The following is a 20,972-nucleotide window of genomic DNA, read 5'->3' as shown; positions in this document are numbered from 1 at the left end:
AATTGTCTTTGCTAGCTATTACGATAGATTCGTTTGTAAAACAATATTATTTTATGGTCTTTTTGTCCTTTTTTGTAAGATGCAATTTGTAACTTATTTTAATTAAGGCCATTTGTAAAGTAACTGAAATTAAGAAAGTTTTTAAACAACTTGTTTGCCCAATAACTTTTAATGAGACTACCAGGGAGGAGACGCTCTCTTTTTTGGGTTTTAAAGTGATCTAGATATGGCAGAGTCATGGTTACCTCTGTGATGATTTTTGGTGTTGGTATTTTTTTGGTTAAGGAGAAGGGTAGGGGAGGAAGGGTGCCCCCTGACTTCTTTGAAATAATGTCCACTTTTTTTTCAAAATTCATCAATGCACTTGAAAGCAGTTGTTTTAAGAATATCATCGTTTTGTGTAACTTGTTTTGCAAAGCTAAAAATAGTTCATTGCAGCATTGAAAGACAAGTTGCAAGAAACAGCTCTTTGCTGCATGATTAGGTGGTTACGAAAACAATATTATTAACATCAAATTGTGTGCTAGATATCTTAGTCGGTCATATTGTTGTGGTCAAATGAATGTTGTGCCGCTAGCACTTGTAAATGATGCAAATGATGGATCAAAGAATCAACTCTACAGTGTAATGTTGTAGTGCTAAAGTAAACCCATAAATTTCCCACTGACCCTTAGCCGCAACACAAGGCAAAAGAAAAAAGATCTTTGATCTTGGCAGGAATGGAACCCATGACCTCCAGTTTTGATCACCGTTGCCCTACGGACTGCTCCACAATGCCAGACGGGAGCAAGTCGGGGGTGATTATGGTAGCCAAACGGCAATGTGAACATGAAGTACGATCCAAAATGAATTCACAAGATTCAAAGATTCAAAGTTGTGGAGCTAAGTGAACCCTATTTTAAGCCTTGGAGGAGGCAGGGTAGAAGCATCATTTTTCTTTGGTTAGCTTCAACGGTGCATTTGAACAAAGAAAATAATATTTATTGAAAACTTTGCTTTCTATACTTTGTTTTCACACTGAGATACCAGGAATGACACAACATCTTTAATTCTTCAGGAAACCATTTTTGTTGAACTAAAGATAGATCATGCAGAAAATAGTAATTTTTGGTACTGATGTTAACTGGAATAATAATTAAATATTCTTCTTTACTGCTCCATGTCATCATCTTCCAAGCTAAATGTGCTGCATTCACCAACAATCTCCACATGATGGACCCTGTGGACAAAACATTGTTTAACTTGTTAATATAAACAAATTATTCACAAAAATTGAGACATTACATCACCATTATAACATAAACAATAACAAGCTAAATTTGGCCCAAAAATGTTCATATTTCTTCAAGGACATGGTGCCTGTTTCAACAGCTTTATGAGAGGACAACACAAGAAAACTGGCATTTAAGGGGCAGGTAACATGCATGGACAAATCTCTGTTCATATTAGAGCCAAATAAAGGTTGTTGTAAATATATATATATAACATGATCCTCAGAGACCCTGGGGCAGAAAGTTGGGTCAGGAGGATCGCTTGTTGGTTCTTGTAACTCTGAGGATGACATAACATATGTCTATCATAAATTATTTACCGAATTTACATGCAAGCCTTATTTGGATCAGAACCTTAGGTCTTGAGATTCTACAAATGGCAGGGTGGGGGGAAGGGGGGAATTTCGTTATCTACTTTGGGTACCAGAGTTCTATATAAATGTTTCAATTTATAATAAGTTTTTATTCTGATTGGAAATTGGAACATGATTTAGAATTTTCATGTTGGGCAACTCGCAGTTGCCATTCTCAGCATCATTCAGTACTGTTGCACTTTTCCTTAAATAAGGTGTTCACCTACCCCTTGTCTTGAAACTCCTCTGTTTCTGGAATGCTTTCCATTATAAGACTGATACATGAGCTGCTACTGCTACTACTACTAATTCTGTCCTAAAAACATAAAGATCAAAATCAATATTAATTTGTCATAAACATTCAAGAAAGCTTGGCAATTGGGCATAATGAAAATGACCAGTATTGCATCCAGTATGCACAGGTCAGATCCTAGAATTTGATGTGTAAATGTATGTTTTCTTGCCAAAAAGACTAAGTACAAAATATTCTAATAGCAAATTACAGCCTGGTAAACTAGAATATACAGTACAGTTAACTAAAGATAATTACCTGGTCCCTTGGTTTGCTTTCTGTTGAAAAGCTAAACTTTTCATCAGGACCTTTCCAAGGAATGATGGCTAAACATGGGTTACTTCTGTGGCAAACAAATCATCATTGAACAAACAAATTAATGATCAATAAAAAGATGATTGAAACTACAGGAAACACATCTACCGGCAAAATCCTAAAAAAAAGAGCGTGTTTGAAAAAACGCAGACAACAAAGCAAAACAAAACACTTCTCTAACTCATTTATAATTCATAATAAGGAAACAAATGAAATCATTATTACAGAAGGAGCTTTGTTAATTTAATGTGATCTTACTTGTAATATTATTATTTAGACCTTTTGCTTTCAATTTCTCCAAGAATTATTAATGGTTTGAGAAGCTATATCAAACACTCAAAAGAGTGTTTCTAATCATCAGATTTCCAAACACCTTGAAGTTGGTGAAAAAAACTCGGCTGGGCTTGAAAATTAGATGAAACACTCTTCCTCATGTTTGATAAATTAATAATATTGAAAAATCGTCAACTTACAAGTGTTTGTAGATGGCTTCTGGGAGAATTGAATTAGATTGAGTTTCATTAAAAGCATCCTTTACTCCAGGATGCATAACAAAAACTGGCATGTTGTTTTCTCTACCGAAAAAAAAGACAGAACTGTTATTAATTAAAAACAGAAATAAAACTGACAAAATCAAGAATGAGAACCTACTAAGCTAGAGACTTTTCATTATGTGGTGCTATTTTTTTACATTACAATTTATTTGAAAGATTTTTCCATGCTTTACATGTATAACGTTGGACCCCATGATCATTTTGAGTACTTGGTCGGGGTGAGGTGTTCAGGGTAGAAGAGCGGAAATGTCAAATGACACCACAAAGTATCCTTGCCAAACACAGAGGGCAGTTGCACCTTTGAAAAATGTTGTTAAAAGCAGCTTTCTCAACTGCCAGCAGAAAATCAGTGGAGGTACATTTTACGAGATACATGTATATATAAAAAACTTAAGACCCCAGCCTCAACCTCTACCTTTATCAATTTCTACATCAAAGTTTGGGAAAGGAAAAGGGGTCCTCAAAAGAGGCTGACATGACCGGCGTTGGCACTTTGTCTGAATGACTTGCCCTTGAGCATGACATATTTGTATACTATCAGAATTGTTAGCTGTGGGGTCTCCCTCCCTTAATTTTCTCCACTTCCTTTTGACTAAAAAACAAACATTCTTGAGGTTCTGCTCACCTTTTTTGTGTCGTTTCACATTCATTTTCAAATTCCTCATCATCGTCATTATCAAATTGACTTTCAGCACTGCCAGCTGTCTGACTCACGACAAACTGATCCAAAAAACTTTGCATACTATTTACAGGGTAACTGTGGTCATTGCTTATTCTTAAATTGTGCATCCTTGCAGCCATTCTTTCCTCGGACAAAAATTGCTTGCTGGCAGGACCATTTTGGCTAAAACAAACAAGAGGGAAAAACCATCAGAAATCTCTCATACAGGACCATGGTAGGTGTTATCTTAGCACAAAAAAAATATTTTTCTTTTAGGTTTTAGCACCCAAAATCTGCAGTGGGCAACTGGGCAAGTTTAGAACACTTTTCTGACTTTTTTTGGTGTTATCTTGGTGCAAAAAATTTATTCTTCTTTTTGGGCTTAGGTCCCAAAATCTACAGTGGGCAACTGGGCAAGTTTGGAACAATTTGCTGACTTTTTGCCCTCACCCACCCCCCCCCCCCCCAAAAAAAAAAAAAAAAAAAAAAAAATTACACTACATTTACTTCCAGTTAGTACGGCACTGGAATTGTTTGGAGTTCAAGTCAGGCTTTTACCTAGAAATAACTAGAAGGGCACATCCAGTTTGTAAAAGAGTAGGTGAATTTTCACTGTCAGTGAATGTTTTCAAAAAGTGGCTGTCCACTAGATGCCTGGGCATGGTCACCCTTCTGGCTATAATCCTTGGTTTGAGTAATTTGGATTCTACGATTTGAGATAAATGAATGTCTGTGCCTTCTAAAATAATTTTGTACCTACAATAAAATGGACAAAAATCAAATTCTGACTTACTCTTGCTCGTTCTCAGTGAAGCTACCTTTCCGTTTTGCTCTGTTGGTACAAAATGTGCCAGGGCCCCTTTAAGAAAAAGGATATTAATGATGTAACATGTACTCTTATTGGATGATAAGGTGGGCATAATAAGAAGGCTATTAAATTTCAAAAATTAATGTCAAATGCTTTGTTTACAGAAAAATGCACTTAGCTACCCAAAGCTAGTTTACAGGCACTCCACTCAGAGATAACGGAAAACAAATAATGATCAAATTAAAATTAATAAAACATGACCCCATTTTCCCTGTTTAGAGCAAATATGAAAGAGCAACAATAACAATATTATATTTAAAATGGGTACTTTGTTTTAGATTATGAAAAATGAAAGTGCATGTACATAGGACAAAGCATTATAATAAAACCAGAACAGTAAAATTACTCTCACTTTCCAATGCCTATTTCAAATCCATCCTGTGAAGCTGATACATGTATCTCTCAACCCAATTTTGATTACATGTACGTCATTATTTTGAAATGATTGTTTCTATCGACACATGTCCAGTACACTTTTCCTTGAAATGGCCATACCTGTCTTGACTGTCGAGCTTACAGACTGGTCTCATTATTATATCCAAATCTTGGATGTGTCTAAAGACCCATCCAAACGATTGCAACATCGTCCAAAATTGTTGAATCCAACATTGTTGAACGATGCTGCACAGTGTTGAACGAAGTGGCAAAACGTATGCAACATGTTCGATACGACACTTGGTCTCAAAAGACTATAACCAAAATCTACACAGAAAAACACACCATATTAGTTTGCCAAGAAATGGCGCTAGCAATATCGACCGCTGCATCAGGCCATTTTCTTCCTTCCTTTGCCCTTTCTCTTTCTTTTTGTAGGGAGATAGCTTGTTCATTTGCCACACTGTAGCTTAAACACCCACACAGCAACGAGCAAAGTAAATATAAACAATAAATCATTGCCACGGATACAGATTCCCACAAAGTCAGCTTAGCCGGCATGCACGTGTTCAACAATGTTGAACATGGTTGCCAAAGATATGCAACATTGTTGTTCACACCTGAGAACAAGACATGTTGGAAGATGTTGAAGATGAGGTTTGATAGAAATCAAACTTCGTTCAACATCATCCAACATCATGTAACATTGTGCCACATGGTGACCAAATGAGTGCAACATGTTGGATCCAACAAAGTTGGACAGTGTTGCATCAACATGTTGCATCTGTTTGGCTGGGTTTTAAGATGTGAAATATTATGTTTCCATTTCAGATGTGTCCGTCATAAGGGATGTCAAACATTGGCCTTTCAAAAAACACCTGTCTTGCATAAATTTTAGCCAAACTTCACAGTCCAAAACTTTTGCAAAACTGTCTTGGTGTCTCAATTTCTTACCTTCCATGATTTAGACCTTGTGGTATCTCAATATTATTGTTATTATTGTAAGCATTGTCATTAGAAACAACAGCAGCTGGACAACTGGGAGACTGTGAACAGGCTGCTGTTCCAGGGTTATATGAACCTGCCGACCCTGGCAAAGAGTTTGAGTATGAACTGACTGACAGTGATTGACAATCATTGGAGTTATTGTTCCAGGGTTGTGACGTAGATTGCGTTTGTGCATGTGTTGAAGGTGTATTCAATACAGGTCGCAGAGAGAAGAATCTCTCGTATTGAATGTTACTCGACGAAGCAGAACTTGAAGTACTTGGCTGTTGAACGTTTGAATGCGGCGTTTGTAGGTGCTGCTGTCGATGATTGCCTAAGGCTATCTGTCTGGACAATCCAACACCCTCTATCCTTTCTTGTGGTGGAGGAAACTGCGGTCCTCGCAGAGCGTATCGTGGTCCATTGTGATTACTGGCGGTTGTATTCAGATCTCTTGCCGAAGGAATCCTTTGGGATTCTCGTTGCTGACTTGTTTGGGAAATTCTATCTTCGTTGTCCCAGGAAATCGACCCATAAGGAATGCTGTTATTGTTGTCCATAGCTGTATTTCTGTGAAGTGTCGTCGACTAGACAAGGTTTTCTTTATCGTAAAGGATATAAAATGAGACTTATGTTCCTACAGAAACAAAATTTAACAAGACTATGAAGAAAGGACGCCACAATCAAACCGATTTGTACATCCCTTGGGGTAAAACTCATTCACTGATAAGAGCCATATCAAATCCTTTTGGCTTTACATCACTACCTAAGTGAAAATTTTCAAATAAATCGCACGCAAGGGCTAGCAATTCCCAGGGAGGGGTGGGTACGTCAAGAATCATCTAAACGTCAAAGGAGCTCATAAAAACAAAAGAAATTCAATTAAAACTAGCAATCCCACTATTTTAGAGAAGAAAAAATATTTTAGCAAACAATATCTGCTTTTAAATCCGTCAGTTATCGACTCAGTTATCATCCTTCCATTATCATCCTTACCATAGTCCCCACAAGAGTCATTTTGTCGCTGTTGGTGTATCGCGGGCTCAGAAGTCTTCTTATTCCAAGATGGCGACCAACATGGAGGCTAGCGTTCGTTGTTTGCGACAGGTTTCGCAGCTTTCTCGACCAATGGTCGCAGATAGAACACGGTATTTTCTCAGAAAGCGATGCATATCACGCTATTCAAGTTGCGTTTTCAGCTGTTTGCGAACGGAACGAAGGGGATTGCCTGTGTTTGCTACTTCATTTGGAAAAGAAAGGACACCACTGGTGAGCGCGCGAGAAAACAGATTTTCAAGTTCAGGAACCACTGGTGATGCTCCACAGCTAAGTGAGTGAATTCATCATTTAGTAGTTGATGATTTAAGCCATTCTGAAATGAAATGTTGGGAAACCTATGCACCCCCTCTCACCCAGAAATCTATCCCCTCCCCCTACCCACCCAGAAATCTATCCCTCTCCCCCCACCCCTATCAAAGGCTCCTGGTAAACTACAGCTGGGGATGGGAGTGGTTAGGTAAAGGGTACCTGCAGAACATTTATTATTTCACCATCTTATCATCACACAAATGCCTTTGACATTGCTGTACCTAATGTGGTATGTAGGCCTACCTCACCTCTGGCTTAATTCTACTTCCTTGCCCATTGGTTGGAGCATCAAATAGGTTGATTCCCATTGGAACTCAGACTTTTTCTCTGTCCCATGCTCATGGCATGATGAACATTACATCATTCTTAGATTGTGCAGTTCCAGAAAATATCCATACCCACCCCATTGAAGGTCATTAGAAAATCTTAGGGGGAGGGAGGTCTTAAAAGCCCAAATTCTAGAAGCAAAATATGAAACTAAACTGGTATTTCTTGGGGGGGGGAAGGGGAGAGAGAGCAGAAAAAAACCTTCTGTGGGGGTGGGCGTATTTGCGAACCCTAGAATGTGTCTAGAATCTTGAATCAAGTTGGTTTGCCAGTGGGAATTGGAGGAGGGGGTTAGTTTCCACAAACACTGTGGTGTTGCATTAGTGGAGGAGTAGGAAAATATATTTTGCTTTATCAACTGAGTTAATTTGGCCTCTGTAAACTTTAGAGATTCGAGAAATGTCGTTTCAAGCACTATGATAATCCCTTTCTCAATGCTCTGACGAACGGTTAATGCTCAAAACGTCAGCTCTGGATTCTCTTTACGATAGCCATTAATCAACTCGGTTGCTAACACCAAATAGTCAAAATTGGAGGAGGGTTGGGAGGTTACAACTGGGATGTGTCATCACTGCTCATAGATTTCACCCCAGTATCATGATTATTTGAGAGATGCTATTGTACAGCTTAAAATAGGTAATTGTGCCAAATCGGATTTCTTTTGTAGCTAATGCTGCCTTTTTCTTGACTCCTGCAGCATTTGAAAGCCTTTCAGAACTAATAACAGACAAGCTGCAAGAATCACTCGATCAAAGTTCTTTGGAAAACCACCTGAAACTTCTAGAAGCTTTGATCAAACACTGGAAAGGAGAGGTTTTATCAGTATCAGTAACAAGGATAGCAGAAAATTGTGAGTCACAGACCTATATAGACAGACCTTTTTGTGGTTAAATCTGCCAGTTTGAAATTGGGTCATTAACACAACACAAAATACAGTCTCTGATAGTGACAAAAACTAAAATCCAAAGTCATATTATGTGTCTTGAAATTTGAGGGATGCAGTTGACTGAGCTAGAAAGATCGTTTTTTATTTTTACTTATGTCAAATGAATGTACTGGTATTTGTCTGTAAAACCCGTCACAGTTCATGGCAAACATTTACAGACAAATGCATGGATCGTAAATTAAATTGAAAAATGTGATCACTCACTTTTAGCCCAAATACACCAGTGTAACCTGGGCAGAAACATCTTTTACCATCCTGGTCCCAGTTGTTCAAAGAGCAGATAACTTTATCCAACAGGTGTGTCATTATCCAGTAGATAAAATGTATTGGTTGGAGTACATTTTTTCTGCTAGATTACGATTTATCCCACTGGATAGAGTTATCTCCTCTTTGAACAACTGGGGCCTGTATTTTAGGTTGAAAATTTGTAATTTTATCAGATTTTTAATTTATTTTTGTGGAAATTATTTGACAGCAAATTTCAGTTTTATTATTTTCATTTTTCAGTATCTGCTAAGGAGGTCTATAGACTTGCGGCACTTATATTTGACATGAAAAAGTCAGGTAAGGTATTGAGCAGTGCAATAATAAAATATTGTTTGTGCTTGCCCTCTTGGAAATCTCAGACATTTAGTCACTCAGTTGCTGTCCTTACAAACTATTTTGTCCAACCTATTTTAATAAAATAATGCAAGTTGTGTTTTCAATTTGGTTTTGGTTTGAAATTTCCCAAGCCAGTTTGATTTTTATTTTCTTTTGAATCTGAGACAAAGAAGTTTTGAAAAGTTTTAAAATCAAAAACAAAAAGAAACCACTACATACATTTTGGGGAAAAGTTTCAAAAGTTGCCGAGGTGGTGAATTAAATCACATAGTGATCTTCTTGTTTTCTCTTCAGTTGGAAAAGATGCAGTTGAATTGTCTGCTCCATTGTTTAGATATTCAGCAATGGCTGGTGATACAGATGGCATGTACAGTTATGGCAAATTAATGGAAACAGGTCAGCACTCAACTACAGTGGCATTAATAATAATAATTATTATGAATTATATTATTTGTTAATTATTAATTATTATTCATTCTATTTGTATGTGTAATTTTGTGAGTTTAATTCATAGCACCAACAACAATCCGTAAACTTTTCAACTTTACTATGATGGCAACTTCCACTCAAATTGTTGAATCTTTAGTCTTTTTCAGCCTAGTTCATAAGCATTCCTGACTTATTTAGCCCTGAATTCTACCTTCAGACAGCTACGTACAACAGTGAATGACACTACCAATTGCTCCCATCCTAGGATTTACATCCACAATGAGACCCTGCTTCAAATAGGTAGTCATGAATGTACTAGGCTGAGTCGAATTTGAAGGACTTCTATCCATCCTGGACTTTCACATTAGACAAACTTCTGAGCTGAGACCCCTGGGCTCAAGCAATTGAAGGGCTGAGAGCATAACCAACCTAAATGCCTTTCAGATTGATTTTGGTGTTTTAGCTCAGATTCACCACAATTTGCATGTGGCTTTGAATTCCTTCAGGAAACGTTGCTCCAATGTTTTATCTGTTGCTTTGCTCTTCGTTTGCAATAAAACTTATGATTAAGGGAAGATTTCTATTTTTATGACAAAATGAAGTGCAAACCAGTGGATAAAACATTGGAGCAAAGTGTCCTGAAGGAATTCAAGGCCACATGCAAAAACCCCAGTGAATGTGAGCTTAGAAACAACAAAACGTGATCTGAAATGCATTTAGGTCAATTATGCTCTCAGCCCTTCAATTGAAGGAATAAGGCCCCAAGTGACTTTTGATGTAAGATCAAATTCTCCTTTTGTTCCACAAGTGAATACAAGTCAAATTGGAAGGAGAATCTAGCAACTGATCAGAAGTCACTTAGGGCTTTTTTCCAGGCACCCCTTCAATTTACTATCAATGATCTATTTAATGATCCATTTCTCTGTAGGAGAGGGTGGAGTAGAAGCTGACCCAATTGAAGCTGCAAAAATGTTTACTGAGCTGGCAGAACGGGGACATCCATTTGCACAGGTACAGCGTAAAGAGATTGCCTTTGCAATCTATGATTTCAAGAGTTTTTGTTTCCATTTGAATGTCAAAAGTAGTTAATTAGGTTTTGTTGTGGTGTTGCTTTTAATTACTACGCGTGAAATAATAAATTGTTTACCACTTTCCCAACTTTTTATTACTATCTCGTCTTTAATTTTCCAAATGGCATGTGTAGTCCCCTGCTCATTTGAACATGAAATGTTTATTAAGCACTTCTGTATTCTTTTTTGATTTGTTGAAGCTCTGGCATGCATTTCTCAAACTTCCAGAAACATGTTGGACCCAGAAATCTATTTTACATTACATTGTTTTAAAATTCATTACCAAAAATTCAATTTTTGACTCTTTTGACAGCAAAGACATTCTACGTTTCATGTTTCACAGTGAGTTAGTTTGAACAACAAAAAAAAAAAACAGCAATCCATAGAAAAGATATAAGAAATATTCTTTTCAGGCTTGAAAGCTTCTTGGGAGCTTTAAGAAATGCACACCTGATCTTTTTATCTTCGCTTCAGTTTTCCCTTGCACAATTATATCACAATGGCACTGGAATGAAAAAAGACTTCGAGATGGCACTCAGTCTTTATGAGGTACTGTGAACAATGCTATTAAATCTTGTTTTTGCCCAGAAAGTATAATTTAGATTAGTATGCACAGTGTTTTGTGCAACTTACATTCGCACATTTAAGCATATTAGAGAATGAGCAAAGAGGTGCTGGAAAAAAGTTTTCCTGATACTAATCTACTTGTGATTAGCCTTTGAGAGCCTTCTTTCCAGCTTTTGTTTCATCCACCATGAAACAGAACCCAGAAAGATGTCTGTCCTTGCTGGCTAACTTGTGAGAAAAAAACTGTGTATGCAGATGAACTTTTCTTATAGTAATCCCAATTCTCTGAATCTTTAGGGGGATTGTAGAGTAGTACCCATTAAGATTTCACAGGTGTAATCAGTGCAAGTGAAAGTCAAAAAATGGGAGGAAAAGCCCAAGTGAGCCTACTCTTATCATGTAATGTCCAGAGCGTGTTTACATTGTCTCTTCTTATGCCCTTCTTTACACTAGCTAATGAAGAGAGAGATGTCAGTTGTTGGCCTCCGTCTGTGTAGAGAGACAATGGAATGTGTCCTGGCACCACAAATGTACCAAAATTTGGGACTGTCCACTTCACTCACAGTATAACTCACTCTGATTCTTGCTGTCAAGTATAAGTTTTAATCACAACTCTTTGCTGTTACACAAATTATTTTCACCTATGAGCATGTTGCCTTTATTTCTCACCTCTTGTAAAAACCCTTTTCTCACTTCTCCAATTTCAAGTGTTAACCATACATGCTCTAATTCACAAAAATGTCACATCCATTTCCAATATGAACACAAGCTGTCACACCATTTTCAGTCCCTCAGGGATGGTGCCATTGTTTGTTTGAACATGAACAGATCTAGGGTACAATTAGGCTGATTCTCAGATGGTCCAGGTCGCTTGCGGCTACACTCTCTGGAAAATCAGGCTAGGGTACAATGCATGCTGTGACTGCACAGTCCAATCCTGGAATGACAGTCTTTATTGCACATGTCACACTAGAAGGCAGAAGGAACCAGAATGGCAGCAGTCTAGCTTTCAAGGGAGAGTGTGTGGCCATGAGCGACCAGGACCATCTGAGAATCAGGCTAGGGTACAATGCATGCTGTGACTGCACAGTCCAATCCTGGAATGACAGTCTTTATTGCACATGTCACACAAGAAGACAGAAGGAACCAGAATGGCAGCAGTCTAGCTTTCCTTGTGTTGTGCTTTCTCTGTCAGGTGTTTGATTTGGTGTCTAAGCACCTTCTGCACAACCTGCCTCCACTGAGAATGATCCTCAGCGATGTTCTCCCAATATTCCACATCTATAGCAGGAGTGATATTCAGACATGTTAACTGGCATGCGATTTCTTTTCAGGTCAGTGCTCAGAATGGCGTTAGCGAAGCAAACACGATGATTGGTAGGTAAGGAGAATGTAGATACAATCTCTAAGTGACCACTCCCAAATGTTGCCAAGTTCACCAAAATACAAACAGCACCTAGACAGAAAGTTCTGCTCAATAACTTTCATTTGAATGATCATACTTTAGAATCTCATCCACAGACTCAAAACTTAGAACCACCTTGTGCAGTATAGTAAATAGACAATGTCATAGGAAAGTATAGACTTTCTCAAAGTCGCTCGCTCGCTTCTCATTGAATGGACTTGGCGCTCGCTCGAGCTCTGACGATCGCGCTTCGCGCTCTCTAAGCTCGACTTGTAAGCAAGTCTAAGGAAAGTACTGTTTGATGTCTTTCATTTGAATGGTCACACTTTTAAGTCCTAGAGCTGCCTCGCACAACCCAAGATTTAATTTTAGGAGAAAGACCATTAGGTGCTGGCCTTTGTAGAGTCCCATTTGGTTCCATTTCTACTATGTATTGTAATAGTGGATTATTGAAATGGGCTTTGAACTGACACAGCTAACTAAAAAGTTAACACTGGACCAAAATTAAAAGGTTTATGTTGGGTTGTAATAATCTTGTTCAGTGATTTCATTTGTTGCTTTTCGTGTTTTTAAGGAAACATGTACACCACTGGTGAAGTTGGGAAAGTTGATCTTACAAAAGCAGCTGAGTACTTCACAAAGGCTGCTGAGAAAGGTTAGGTGGAAGAAAGAGTGGCAGTTTTTTCTTTCACGTGTAAAACGTTGAATGAGGAGGGAATGTTCATTGCTTCCACCTCGGGAGAATGGTGTGGAGTCGGTGTCAAATCACTTTATTTAAAGGGGAAGTATCACGCAAATTTGCTGTCATTTCAAAACCCAAAATAATTGTTAAGTTTGCTATAAATTATCACCCTAGTGCAATAAAACTGTTGATAAGTGCCTCTGGCCAGAGACAGAGTAGGTCGGTATGGATTGAAACTTGAAAAATGTTAGGCTAATGTTTTTCAAGTTCTCGCATTTTTGTTTCCAAAATGCGCTAGCACAGATCATGAGTTGTTCCTTTCAATAATTGAGTTGATTTCTTTCCTCTTGTCATTCTAGAATTATTTGGCATCCGATTGAAGGTCTAATTTCATCATTTTTAACAAAAGGTATCAAAAACCCCACAATACTTCCTTTTAAGTGTTAATGTCTTTAGCGCAGAGGGCTAATTGGGGAACCTTTCCAAATCGAATTGGAATTTAGAAGTGTTGGTTTTTGGGGAGAAGGGAAAACCGGAGTACCCGGAGAAAAACCTCTCGGTGCAAAGACAAGAACCAACAACAAACTCAACCCACATATGACGCCGAGTCTGAGAATCGAACCCGGGCCGCATTGGCGGGAGGTGAGTGCTCTCACCACTGCGCCATCCCTGCCCCCCCTATTTTTAGTGTCACTGTTAAAAAAAAAACATTTGCGTAGATGTAAATAGTTAAACAATGGTTCAGTTTTGTTAAAAATAACCTTACTAGTGCACAGAAACTAGAATCGTTCATTTTTGGTTGCAGACGGCTGGGATGGAAATGGATGGCAACTTGAAAAATTGGTTAATTTTCTCGGCAAGTTCCTCCTGTGTATTTTTAGAAAAATCGCCAAAAACTAATCACGGTTTATTTTACCGCGGAGAAATCATTTCATATTTTCCTCCCGGTACCATAACAGCAATTTCATGTTATAGAAGAGGTCCTTAAGCCCGGTTCAGACGCCGAACTTTTCATGAGCCGAACCTAATACCTCGAATCAGGGAGGAAATCCCTGACCTCGAATTAAGTACTTGAAAAGTTCGGCGTCTGAATCAATTGAGAACGGCTGTTTCAATTTGGAACGGCTCAGCCGTTCTTCCCGCCTGGCCCAGCCGGGAATTTCGGCTTTGGAACGGTTTTCATTCAGACGCCGAACTTTTCATGAGCCGAACCTAATGCATAAATTATTATAACGTATTTCAATTAAAAAAAATTAAAAACTAAAAAAAAAAACGCTCACATTTTGATTAGTTTGGCTTCAAGTAAATTAAGTTCGGCGTCTGAATCAAAAGGCGGGATTTTCGTGATTTGGGCCGACCTGATGATTGAATTAAGTTCGGCTCATGAAAAGTTCGGCGTCTGAACTGGGCCTTAGTCAAATATTTGCGCGGTTGTGACTAACGTACAGCACAATATCCGTGACAGTTTGCCTATAAGCTTCTTATTTAAATAAACAACATGATAGCTCATAGACCAACGTAGCTTCAAAACACCAAACATTTGATGTTCCGATCGAAAGTTTGATTTACTAACCGCAATACCACCTTGGGTCCACTGGCACATCATCAAGTTTGAAGCTGATGAAATCTCCATGGCCGTCAGTAACAACTCAAGCTCTCCGGCCCCCTGGTTTGTGCGCAAACTCCCATGCGCTTTAAACAGCTTTTATGCGCTCTCAGTGAGTTTGAGCTCTCTGGGTCACTTATTAAAAAAAGACAGTTTAGGCGGTGTTTAAGAAAACCACGTTCTAAGCCATTTTCAATTTTGCCAACAGTCATATCTAAACATTGTCTGCTATTGACGGTAACAAGAAGGCTTGCATCCCAGACTAGAAAACTATTTAATGTACTTAAAATAAACCACTTATAAACAGATTTGGAGACCCACTGATTGTCTTAAGCCGCGGCTTACCCTCTCCTTTTTATTTATTTTTGTTTTTAAGCTTGAGCTCTTGTCAAGTCTTAAATTGATCACAAACTCTCACTCGCTCCTAAAAGTTATGGTGCTCTCTCAAGGGCCTTTTGAATTTTTGGAACACTTTGGTTGTGCTCGAGCTTGTGGCGAAATGGCAAGTGTAAACTAACGGTGATTTCAGTGCTATTTAGACGCGATTCGGTTGCGATTTATAATGGTAATTGAACTGAGTGGAGTGCAATTTGGTCTGAAATCATACGCGTGATTCCAAAATCCAATGAGCGCGCAGCGCGAGTTTGATTTGAAATCACAAGCATGATTTCAGACTAAAGTTGCACGACACAAAGTTCAATTACCACTTTATTACTCCTACTTTGAAATCACAAAGTTTTATTGTCATTGTTACATTCTATTATTGTTAGTTCATTTCCGTTTTGATGGGCTAAAGAAAGGATGCGTTTTAGATAAAAAATGGTGCAATTTAGGAATAAATCGCACTGTTGAGAGCCAATCAAATTGCAAGGATCACCAGTGATTTCAAAATGGGTGTAATAAAGTGCAGTTCTCTCTCCGATAACCGTCAATTAATTGAGAAGTTTCGCGATATCGCGGCGGCCAATCGTGCTCATGTCGCACCGAAATCGCCACAAGCTTACTTGGCGATTTTCACCCATCGCAAGCTTGTGTGTGACAAAAACCGCGTTAAAAAGTGTGGCAAAAACTGCACAAAATATCGCGCGTGAACGGGCTCTTAGTAAGTTTGAACTCTCGTCAACTATTGTTTTGCTCACTAACCCCCGTGTTTTGTCGTCGAGTTCCTTGCGTTTTTTGAGCGAGTTTGAACCTTCACCAACTTCTGTTCTTCCATTTTTATTGCTAAAATAGGTAATATATCTGCGCTGATGTCTCTTGGTGCATTCTACAGTAAAGGCACAGGAGTTGAAAAAGATTATGAAAAGTCCTTCAAGTGTTACAAGGCTGCAGCAGACCAAGGTATTATATAACACTGGTTACTTCATATGTTTAGCAGAACAATACGTTTTATTGGCTGAAATAGTAATTATTGGTAAGCAAGTAAACTTGCGGTGAAAACAAGACTAGCATTCCTTCCAACGGTGAAAAATGACACACGTTGTTGTGAAATTTATCTCAAACGTTCGAGGGATTCGGGATTTCCGAGTTGCTTTGATCCTCATTACGAAAGCGAGGCTGAAGGGCCGTTTACAGACAGGCAAAAGAATGGTACGGACCCGTTAACTTATGCTATCAACAACAAAAGATGTGATGTCAAACTTAACCATCACATCCACAATGCTATACTAAGCAATGCTTCAATTCTCGCGACCAACAGAAATTTCTATCAGCTCTGTTTCTTGGAATCCCTTAATATTAAAACTATCAAACCCTGCATCAATACCGGGATCAAAGCCACTAAGGAATTGGCATTGTTTGCATAGAACTTTGTTAGGATTCTTTGATTTGTTTATTTCTTTACAAAATCATGCGTGTGATATTTGTATTTCTTGTAACATATATAAGCAACGCTTGTTTGTAAAATTATCCATCGTTTGATAACGGCTTTGAATTAAGCCGAAATATTATATTTCTATAAATCTATCTCCTGGTTTTTTACTCAAGTATTGAGTACTGCAGGATGTTCTTCGGAGTTACTTTCGTACTTTATCACTTACATTTGTCGGCTGGAAATGGTACCCATACTTTTTGTAAAGAAATACCCGTGCTGTTTGGGTCCATAGGCGCCTATGATTACAGACCGAATTGAACCCCGCTCAATCCTATTACCATTATCAATAAGCTACTGCTTGCGGTGTAACCCGTTTTAGTATAAATCTACTAGTGTTCTATCAAGAATGCCGTTCTCTGATTGGCTACGCTACTCGCTATCTATTCTGATAGATAGTGACTAGCGGTTTTCAACAAAATGGCGGCCGCTTCCTCGCGTTTTCGAAGTGTCTGCGATGAGGCTATAGATAATTTACTTGTTTAGTTTTGAACGACTAGTAGATTTATACTTAAACAATTAGATTATTCGCTCTCGATTTCTATGCGTGATAGCTGATTCGGGCTGCGCCCTCATCACCTATCACGCGATAGAAATCTCGAGCTCATAATCTAATTGTTATGTGAATATTTGATTTGCCAGTGTTTGTCTCCGCAGGTTACCTGACAGCCCAGTACAATATCGGAGTGAACTACTTCTCAGGTCTTGGTGTTGAACACGATTTCAGTAAGGCGGCTTATTACTTTGATATCGCTGCCCGGCAAGGACACGTGCCAGCTCAGGTGTGACGCCATTTTCTTTTTCAATAAAATCACTATTTTTAAGACCTTTTACATTTTCTTTTTTAGTTAATTAATCTATTAATTAATTTAATTAATATTAATTAATTAATTTACAAAATGCAACTGCTAGATTCCCAACAAATCTACATTCGAATTCTGTGACATTGTCACTGACTTTAAAATATTTCAGAAGTGATCTTTTTACCTCCACTGTTTTAGCGGAAGATTCGAAAGAAACTACGGTATGCGAGGTTGAAAGTTTGCTTACAAATTACTAAATCAAAATAGCTTACAGTTTGAATTCTGTATTACCCATGGAATCTCTTAACTTAAAAATTGCGGACCGACCGTGGAAATGATATATTTGGAATGGAATCGAGACTTGATCTTAAAATGAAAAGAAAATATATTGCAACTCCTTATAAGCCTAGAAGATTAACCGTCTACATCTTGCAAACTTTACACGTAAGTGGGAATGTAATTATTTCTTCAATCTTTAGATTAACCTTGGAAACATGTATTATTGGGGATACGGAGTTGACAAAAACTGGGAGAAGTCAAGAGAGCTGTACAGAGAAGCAGCTAAGACGAACAAAAACGCAGAACTTTTGCTCAAAGAACTCGAAGATGAAATGAAAACACAGAACAATACCGATGATCCTTATTGATGGAACAAAGCTCATTAGAAAATATATATAATGATAACTACTCCAAAAAACACCTTGCAAACTTAATGTACAAGTAAAGGCAAGAATATAGCGGAGGAGCCCATATATTTCTTGTGGTGTTAGTAAAGAGACTTTTTTGAAACATCAAGACATTTCATCTTTGCTGATCATTTACGATATTCTCATGACTTGTTGGTTTGATCAGGTAGGGGTCATATGAGGAGAAACTTCATGTTGGTCATTATTGGGCCTTACTGAAGAAAATTTTACAAACTTGTACCGAGACTTACACCGCGGGCGAACGTGACAAATACGAAAAATCCATTGAAGATAAGTTTTTACTTTGAGAGCTCAAAGATGAGAAGATTTTTGTGAGATTGTGTGTTTACTAAATTATTTGACGATCTACTAAAAAAAAATGGAGTTTTTTAAAGTGAAGTATGTGGAGACTGGTCCGCGCTCATCTTCGGTTACCCAGGGGGAGATAGTGGGGACGACGAAAAAACGAACGGGCGGGGTCCCTCCCTACTTTTTTTCGTCGAATTTTCGCCCGTTCTTTATAACTTTTCCACGTCCCCAGTATCTTCCCCTGGGTCTCTGAAGGTTGTCGGCGCTGTGTTTTTTTTTTTTCTGTTTCTGTTCCCAAAACTTTGCTAGTAAATCGTAAAATGTTTAAGTAAACTTACAGAATCACAAAAATCGTATTATCTTTTAGCTCAGAAAGTAAAAACAGGCTTTTCTTATTTTTTACGTTTGACCGTCGTTAAACGGGGGCCTTGGTTTAAAAAGTTTGTCTGTGGTCGGTTTAGAAGTTCGTTAGTGTAAACGTCACAAAACAAGTTCACAATATATAAGTTTACGTGTTGACGCACCTTAGAAGATAGTCAAGCGAGGTGGAAACTAGGCCAGATTAGATTTTATTGGGAACTGATTTTATGCGAGGGAATACGTTTTTGGAAAACGGGTTATTTATTCGGATGTCTAGAATAAGCCAATGATCAAATTTGTACAGTACGTTCATCAAGTTCTAGACAGGTAATGCCGCCGGTCAATTGACATCTTTACTGACTATTTGCTTAGCTATGTATAAATACAGCGTGAAAGATATAATAAAGAATCAAAGGAAACAAGTTTTACAATTGTGAAGAGTAGTCAAAGTTATTAATCTTTCTAACCAATCAACAAAATACAAGTCGATGGTGTCAATCCTGTGACAAGCTGCAAGCAAGTCATGTTTGGTTTGGTTTAGGCCAGTTTTCAATTGAGTGTCATAAAACCAAACCCAATCAAATCAACAACCTCTTTCCCAATCAATACAGGCGTAGACATTGCAATGAACTAATCGAAATTCGAGGCAAATGCATATAGCCAGCGTCAAAGGGAGGAGAGAGAGAGAGAGCCCCCCCCCCCCCACCCCCGAGGGAGCTTGCTCGCAGGCTACCACAGACTAAGAGTGTTGCAGCGATATTGTTCAAATATTATTTGTTGCCTTCTCTTTGTGTCCTGCTGTCTTTTATAGTTATATCTCCCAGTTCTTCTTGTAAGCACAATTCTTAGGGACCATTTACACCTACAAGCCGGATCCATCCAGTCGTAATTAAAACAAATTAAGGGCATGTAAAGGGGGCTTTAGGAACTTAGCTTATCATTTATAATACACTGTAAAAACAATTTAACTTACAAACCGGAAATGAGAAATAAAATTTGTTAGTGATCTGTTACTGGGTGGTAACGAGATTTTCATCTTATCCGGGAAGCAGTCAGACAATTATGGGTTGGTTTGCAGTGGCCTGAAAAGTCAAAAACAAACGTTTGATTTTGACTTTTCATTATCGATTACCACTGTCGGCCACAGTATGTGAAAGCTTCACAAGAATAAAACTACACGCTAGCGAAGCTAAATCGCGATATGATTGGTTTAAAACAAAGTAACCACTTGGTTTTGAATGATTCGTAATTTGTACTTTGTACTGACTGACGTGACAGGACAACAGACGAAAAAAATCGACTCAAATGCAATTCCTGCAGTAATTCGATTTAGCCCCCGGATATTGGATTATATCCGGCAAGATTACACGATCTCTTTTCCGGAAAGCTTTGCTCCTTATATATAAGCTTTGTGTAAAATACGACGTTGTTCCACTGGCTCCGTGTCCGTTGGGATCTGTTGGGGCACGAATTTTCACGGTAAAGACCTTGGCTCTTTTTTGTTAAGTTTGGACGTTGGGTAAGAAATGGCATTTGAGAATGTCCGAAATTTCTGGATGCTTAAATCATCCCAGCTTCCGGTCGCCCCTCGCCCCACCAAAAATTCCGAGATGTACCCCCCAGGCAGTAACGAAAATTTTTACTACTTTTGGAAGTACATTTGTACGGATCACGAACAAGTGGAAAAAGCTGTTATGAATGCAGACGGTCATATCAAAACACTTGGCAGCTACCCAAACTCGTTCCCAGGAACTCTGTTCTTCGACCGAGCGCAGTGCAATTTTCACTGGCTAAACTTGCACCTTGCGAAATTAGCAGCACGTTGCAAATTGCATGCCACCATTTGAGTTTCTCTCTAAATTCGTTTTACAAATGAAAAATGCTGTTTACCCAAATGTTTTTAAAACTCTCCATACGTATATACAAAGCTGACCTTTCAGTTTTGCTGGGAAAACCCCCCCCTATGCTAAAGCACTTTCGATATGTTTGCCCTTTGGAGAAATCTACTTCCCTAATTTAGTGAAGATAGAAAAATATGATTCATCAAATTTCAGTTAATTCCACTTATAGGTTAGCCTCATTTCCGTTCTTTGTTAGCGTAAACTACACTTTTGGATTTGAAACTGTATTGTGTAACATGTGATGAACAAAGCGCGCGTGACAGTTCCGGTCACGCGTGTTACAGATTCCAGTTTGTGTATTGAGTGTCTCGAGGTCACCGGCAGAAAATCTCGATTGCGCACTTTGCAAGCACTTATGGATTTT

General features: G+C 38.4%; 2 protein-coding genes across 3 annotated transcripts; one reads left to right on the top strand and one right to left on the bottom strand.

Moving 5' to 3' along the window:
• Positions 1–959: 959 nt before the first annotated feature.
• On the bottom strand, positions 960–6,462 carry LOC146482713 (uncharacterized). 2 transcript variants are annotated; one of them, XM_085106775.1, is made up of 7 exons: positions 5,644–6,462; positions 4,240–4,305; positions 3,411–3,629; positions 2,705–2,806; positions 2,175–2,259; positions 1,852–1,940; positions 960–1,219 (listed from the first exon to the last, which is right to left on the bottom strand). In XM_085106775.1, exons 1-7 carry the CDS (start codon positions 6,234–6,236, stop codon positions 1,150–1,152), a joined length of 1,224 nt encoding a protein of 407 aa, XP_084962901.1. In that variant the 5' UTR covers positions 6,237–6,462; the 3' UTR covers positions 960–1,149. The 2 variants fall into 2 exon arrangements, 1 of the variants encoding a protein (XP_084962901.1); XR_014864049.1 differs by having other exon boundaries at positions 1,177–1,219; positions 1,852–1,923; positions 2,155–2,259.
• Positions 6,463–6,600: 138 nt separating this feature from the next.
• Positions 6,601–19,145, top strand: LOC146482712 (uncharacterized). Its single transcript, XM_085106773.1, has 11 exons — positions 6,601–7,006; positions 8,069–8,221; positions 8,825–8,881; positions 9,215–9,316; positions 10,278–10,360; positions 10,894–10,968; positions 12,321–12,363; positions 12,966–13,046; positions 15,913–16,020; positions 17,207–17,331; positions 17,832–19,145. The coding sequence occupies exons 1-11, from the start codon at positions 6,742–6,744 to the stop codon at positions 17,997–17,999; spliced, it is 1,260 nt and encodes a 419-aa protein (XP_084962899.1). The 5' UTR covers positions 6,601–6,741; the 3' UTR covers positions 18,000–19,145.
• Positions 19,146–20,972: the final 1,827 nt, after the last annotated feature.

The sequence above is a fragment of the Pavona decussata genome, unplaced genomic scaffold, assembly GCF_977016875.1.
Source record: "Pavona decussata unplaced genomic scaffold, jaPavDecu1.1 SCAFFOLD_44, whole genome shotgun sequence".
In the NCBI taxonomy this organism is placed as follows: Eukaryota; Metazoa; Cnidaria; class Anthozoa; order Scleractinia; family Agariciidae; genus Pavona; species Pavona decussata.
The sequence above is the reverse complement of the archived record's forward strand: the minus strand, read 5'-3'. Positions and strand labels throughout refer to the sequence as shown.

Excerpts from the sequence above, each read along its gene's own strand:
- LOC146482713 (XM_085106775.1), bottom strand. The coding sequence starts at position 6,236 with ATGGACAACAATAACAGCATTCCTTATGGGTCGATTTCCTGGGACAAC. Across the intron at positions 3,630-4,239 it reads TTCACTGAGAACGAGCAAGA|CCAAAATGGTCCTGCCAGCA; the intron begins GTAAGTCAGAAT and ends TGTTTGTTTTAG. Across the intron at positions 2,260-2,704 it reads GAAGCCATCTACAAACACTT|AAGTAACCCATGTTTAGCCA; the intron begins GTAAGTTGACGA and ends TGTTTGCCACAG.
- LOC146482712 (XM_085106773.1), top strand. The coding sequence starts at position 6,742 with ATGGCGACCAACATGGAGGCTAGCGTTCGTTGTTTGCGACAGGTTTCG. Across the intron at positions 8,222-8,824 it reads AACAAGGATAGCAGAAAATT|TATCTGCTAAGGAGGTCTAT; the intron begins GTGAGTCACAGA and ends TTCATTTTTCAG. Across the intron at positions 16,021-17,206 it reads CAAGGCTGCAGCAGACCAAG|GTTACCTGACAGCCCAGTAC; the intron begins GTATTATATAAC and ends TTGTCTCCGCAG.